The sequence below is a fragment of the Netta rufina genome (genome assembly GCF_964035555.1).
Source record: "Netta rufina genome assembly, chromosome: 6".
Classification (NCBI taxonomy): domain Eukaryota; kingdom Metazoa; phylum Chordata; class Aves; order Anseriformes; family Anatidae; genus Netta; species Netta rufina.
The window spans coordinates 33,878,494-33,884,010 of record NC_140129.1 but is presented as its reverse complement, the minus strand read 5'-3'; the positions used below and the strand labels follow the sequence as shown (position 1 = coordinate 33,884,010).

At 47.9% G+C, this 5,517-nt stretch overlaps 1 protein-coding gene across 1 annotated transcript; it reads left to right on the top strand.

Moving 5' to 3' along the window:
• The first annotated feature begins 308 nt into the window (after positions 1-308).
• RPL37A (ribosomal protein L37a) lies at positions 309-3,668 on the top strand. Its single transcript, XM_084288787.1, has 4 exons — positions 309-357; positions 770-898; positions 2,069-2,151; positions 3,368-3,668. Exons 1-4 carry the CDS (start codon positions 355-357, stop codon positions 3,429-3,431), a joined length of 279 nt encoding a protein of 92 aa, XP_084144913.1. The 5' UTR covers positions 309-354; the 3' UTR covers positions 3,432-3,668.
• The last annotated feature ends 1,849 nt before the right edge of the window (positions 3,669-5,517 follow it).

Genomic DNA, 5,517 nt, shown 5'->3' with positions numbered 1-5,517 from the left:
CTGAGCCTTTATCCCGTTTCTATTTAACAGCCACCAGAAAGGAGGCGGGGACGGCGAGGGCTGCTTCTCTGCTGCCTCCCCTGCCCTCTTGTGGGGTGAAGGTGTCCCCCACAGGCCTCCCACCGCCCTATTTTAACCCAAATTTGGGCTCCTCGGGGGCATTTCGGGGGCCCCCTCAGCGGGGGCCGCGCCTCCCCTCAGCCCCGTCAGGCGGGGCTACCATAGAGTTCAGTCCTCCAAGCGGCGCAGACAAGCCCGGCCTCTCTGCCCTCGCTGACTTCCGGCGGCGCTGCTTCACCTCCCCGCGCATGCGCCTTGTGCCTTCCTCTCTCCGCGGCGGCTCCGGGCGGCAAGATGGTGAGCGGGGAGGGGGCCGCTGCCATCCGCCGCCATCCGCCGCGCTGGGGCCGCGGGGAGCGGCCAGGGGATGGCGGGGGGATCGATGAGGGCGGGGGGAACGATGATGGCGGGGGGGCGGCCTCCGGCGGGGCAGCGCTGGGGGAGCAGCGAGCGGAGGCCTTGGGGGGGGGGAAGGGGGGAGGCTGGGCCTGGGGATGGCGGTGCAGGGATCCTGTATAAGCTTGGGGGGAGGGGCGGCAGGACGAGGGGCTGGGATTTAATTAAACAACGCCATGTGCGCCGTGGTAGGGGATGGTTTGGTGGTTGAGACTCGCGGTGGTCCTCGTTTGTTGGAGGAGGCGCTGGGGAAGGCGGTGAGCTGGGTGAAACCGCGCCTGATGGCGGTGTGGTGCTGTTCGCCTCCCTGCAGGCCAAGCGCACCAAGAAGGTGGGGATCGTGGGTAAGTACGGGACCCGCTACGGCGCGTCCCTGAGGAAGATGGTGAAGAAGATCGAGATCAGCCAGCACGCCAAGTATACCTGCTCCTTCTGCGGCAAGGTGAGGCGCCCGGCTTCCTACGGCTGTACTCAAAAATCGGCCTGTTAGCGGTGGTGGGAATGGATTGCGTCTGGATTTTTTTCTGCTTGACTGGCTTAAGGAAAATAAATAATTTTTTTGTGAGCGTTAGGTCACCTTATAAAATAAAAGGACTTAATAGACATTTCAGGTGAATGCACAGTTGGTAGTTAAGTGGAAACAAATCTTTATTTCATTGCCAGACTGTGTATTGTAGGGATCTGATGAAAAGACCTGGCAGAATTTACACAACGTATCTGTAATCCTGATAATTAAGGCATGATTTGGGCTTCTTTTTCTTTTTCTTTTCCTTTTCCTTTTCCTTCCTCCTTCACTAACTTTACAGCATACCTGGGGAGGAAGGGACCTCACTCTTCCCGCTTACAACTCTGACTGCACTTGGTTGCTTACATCTGTATGCGTTTTATAGCTCTGGATGGGGAATGATTACTGATAAGGAGGAGTCTTACTTGTTCACGTGTGAGCACAGTTCACTTGAATTTGGCTTTGACAGCTTGAGAGGCCCAGCAGCTTGTTCTTTGCCCAGACTATTGATACCTGTAAAGTAAGTATGTGTAGGTGACTAGAAAACTGTAAGAATTTGTCTGTTTTTTTATACTTAATGGCTTTCACATGTGAAGTGAGAACATTGGTATCTCCATCTGAATAGCTTAGACCAAGGTAGGTCTGAGCAAACCCGTTGTTATCTCCGCAAGACGATGGAGACTTCCCCAGGTGAAGAGAGTGAAGTGCCCACTCCTTAGGTGCAAAGAGCATTTGGTTCAGAGCAATCCTGGGATGTTCATAAAGGGCAAATAACAGCAGTGCAATGTTGGTCATAATGCCAGGGGAGAATATCAGTTGTTATTACCAGTATAACTCCTTAATATTTTTTTCTCCTTTAAAAAATAGATTTTTGATGGTGCGTTTAGAAATAACCCCCTTTAATCCATATACGAATAAAAAAAAATATTTCAGATGAACTCTCTGTTTTGAGAAATTGGAATGAAAACCTCTGATCCTTGTGTGTTTTAGGCAGCGCCGTGGTGTGATGCTGAACTACTCACCTGAAGTTGGCTGTTAGGATAACAGCATGAGTTGTTGTGGGTTTTTCAGCTGTTGGAGAGTGCGTCTTTTTCTCTTCTGTTACAGACCAAAATGAAGAGGAAGGCTGTTGGGATCTGGCACTGCGGATCCTGCATGAAGACAGTTGCTGGTGGTGCCTGGACTTACAAGTAAGGCAGTAAAGAAGTTTCTATCAGCATTCATTTTCATGTGGCTGAGACATTTTCATAGAACTGAGGGATTTTAAATTTTTTTAATTATAATCTGCTAATCATTAAGTAGATCTGTACTGAATTAGTGATGTGTTTTTTTCTCAATTTGGTTAATAAAATTTGATCAGACGGAAGCACTTGCTGTTCTTTCCAGTATCTGTTGTGCAGCTTTTGCCAATACTGCATTTCAGCCATGAAGTTCCTGCTATTTTTGGTGTATCCTCCCAAAAATTTCATAATCTCCCTGGACTTTACCAAAGCAGTTGTTTTTTTCTTTAAAAAAAAAAAAAAAAAAAGCAATTTTTGCATCTTTTCCCAAACTTGAAATCAACAAATCCAAACATCTGCAAATGTGGAAGCAAACATTTGTTTCTAAGCAGTCTCTCTTGTGGCTCTGCTGTAGTAGCATCTCTTACTGGAGATGCAAACGATAGTTCTTGCTTACAGGGAGTATTCCGAGTGGGCCAGGTGTCTGGTGATGCTGGAAGGAAAGGAGCAGAGGTAAAGGCTGATCCATTCAGCTGTTCTCTGGGTGGAACAGGCTGCATGGCTGAGACCTGACAGCTCTCCTTCCAATCTATTTAAAAAAATATTTTCACAGATTGTAATACATCATTGTCTTTGATCTGGGGTGTATTTTTCCTCCCTTGGTTCTCTTGGCTGTAGAAATAGCGTAGTTGTGGAAAGACTCTTACCTCCTTATTTTGAAGTTTAAGCAGCACTTTTTGTGGTTACTGCAGTAGCCTTCCCAGTTCAGAGAAACAGGTACAATAGTTGAAATCCAAAGAAAACTTTCTTTTTTTCCCTAAAACAATTGAATCATTACAGTTTTTATTGTGATGGTGCCCTTGCATGCCTTTCTTTACCCTCCTTGCCCCCTCCCATTCTGGTAGAGGACACGGTTACCCCACACGACAGTCGCTAGGGCTCAGCCCACGCGTTTGCGCACGTAGTTGTTGGATGCCGGGGTAATTTGGATTGAGAGGTAGCTGTGAAGTTGTGTGCGCGTCTGTAGGCACGGGCCTACGCTTCGTTGTCAGGAAAATCAACGTGGAGGTAGCCTCCTGTTGGCAATGCAGTCGGGCGAGAAGTATTTGATGAGTGCTTTGTCCAAAAAATAACTGGTGCGGGTTGTTGTGCTGCGCTGTGCAAATGACTCTGCTGCTTCTTTCAGCACCACCTCTGCAGTGACAGTCAAATCTGCAATCAGAAGGCTGAAAGAACTGAAGGACCAGTAGATGCTGCACCCTGCTCTCCTTCTGAAACATGCTTGTTTCCTCCACTGTCAAGATCTGTCCCTTTAACAATAAAAGGTGATATGGAGTGGAATCATGTTCATCTTTCTATGGAAAGCGCTGTCTTGCTGCATTATTATTTATTGGTATAACTATGGAGGCATTTGTATTTCTATCCAGTAGTTGAAAAGTTCTTATTACTGGTTAAGTCATTAAAAAACAATTTTCTATTCCATTTAATTTCCTACTCTGGTTCTGTTGCTTTAATGCACTGAGGTGAACGTGAGGAGAACTTGGGCACATCTTGAGGTGCCCTTGGTGTCTGTGCCTTGAGGAATAGCACAGAGCAAGTGGATGAGTGGAGGAGTGAGCAGATGGAAGGGGAGAGGAGAGGAAGTGGAACATCAGCCTGCCTTCTCCTGTTCGTCTTTGAGGAGGGCTTGGGAGAGCCGTGCATGTGCTGCAAGGAGAGAAAAGAGCATCGTGGCTTGAGGGCAGAGACTGAAATGAATAAAGAGCAGCTGTCATCCTCTGCTGCTGGCTGGTGCTGCTAATTTTCAGTGCCAGCTGCAGATGGTGGCTTACCTCAGCCCGTAGTGTTTTCTGCTGTGTGCAGATCTCAATATCAGCACGCACAAATGCTGCGATTGGGTTGCTCTCCCTACTTGTGGTAGGGCTCTCATCTCTGTGTGTTCAAGTTCCTGAGTCCATTTTCATGCTTTTCATGTTGAGCCAACTCCTGGGACCGTCAATCTTGGAGGAAAAGCTGCTGTTTAGGCTAATAATTGCCTCCAAATCACCTCCTTAGACTCTCAAGCTTGGGATACTGGAACATTTTTTTTTTTACAGCTGATTTGTTAGGTGAGTTTTGATTTAGTTCAGGATTATGAGCTGGGCTTTTTGGTCACTGCAACACTTCTCTTGTCCTTCACAATACACATCAGAAAACACAGGTCTTAGTAGTAGCCTTGATAAGGGCTAAAAGAAAAATAGTAAAGTAATATTTAAGTCCTCTTGCTCCAACTTAAAAACAATAAAGACAATAATGTCATTAATGAGCCCGATGTCTTTGGAAGTTGTATTCAGAAGAGGACTTAAATAGGAGCGCTTTCTTAAGCTGCAAAAAGTCTTCATGCAACTCAAATGTTTGAATTTGGCATCCCTGAACCCATTTCCTCTTTTTTTAAAGTTCAGTGCTATAAGCTTCCCTTACTAAAGGAAAGTGGTTTTTGTTTTTTTGCTTAACTTGCATCAAAATAAAGACAATTTCCCTTATTAAGGTGTTTTCATTTAAAGTGGGAATCCTTTTCTCAGAAACTTGTGCTGAGGCCGTGGCTGTGCGCTGGTGCCTTGGTTTGCATCTTCATCCCATGGAAGCCTTCACTGATAAAACACGGGGTGTTGAGCTGTTTCCACAGGGAGGCACTGTGGGCAGCGGGTTTGGCAATCAGGGAAGGAGCAAAAAAGCGTTCTCCTCTCTGAGAGGGTGTGGAAGAGGTCTAAGATTCCTGCACAAGATGCTTTTACTGCACCAAAACTCCCTTGAAGCCTGTGGTGATGGATGTAGGAAGTTGTGGTACCAGCTCGTGAAGCACAGGTGGGGGTCTGTGTGTTTTGCCTTTTGTTCCCCACTCGGGGTGCTTGGGATGTTTCCTTCCATTTTCTCATTTCTAGTTGCTGTGATGTAACAGCCCTCTGTCTTCATTAATGCACAGGCCGTAATTAAAGCACGTGGCTTTGATTAAAGCCTCCCCACCTGGCATGAAATAGCCACTCGGTAGCAGGTGCAGAGGATACATCCACGCTACCTTGATACCCCAAAACGATTTAATTCCCTTGGGGATTAGCGTGGGCGGAGGGTGGAAAAAGGGCAGGGTGGAAACGGGAAGAGAAAATCAGGCTGGGATTTGGGTTTGAGCTGCTCCTGCCTTGCCAGGAGCGAGAAACCCAGAGCCAGGAGCCGAGAGCTGCTGCGGCCGGGGCGATGCTGCGAGCGGCCAGCGGGCGCCACTGCCGCGCTGCGGCTGGGGGCTGAGCCTGGCTCCGTCCTTCCCTGCCCACCTCGGGGGTCCCCTGCTCACCTGTCCCC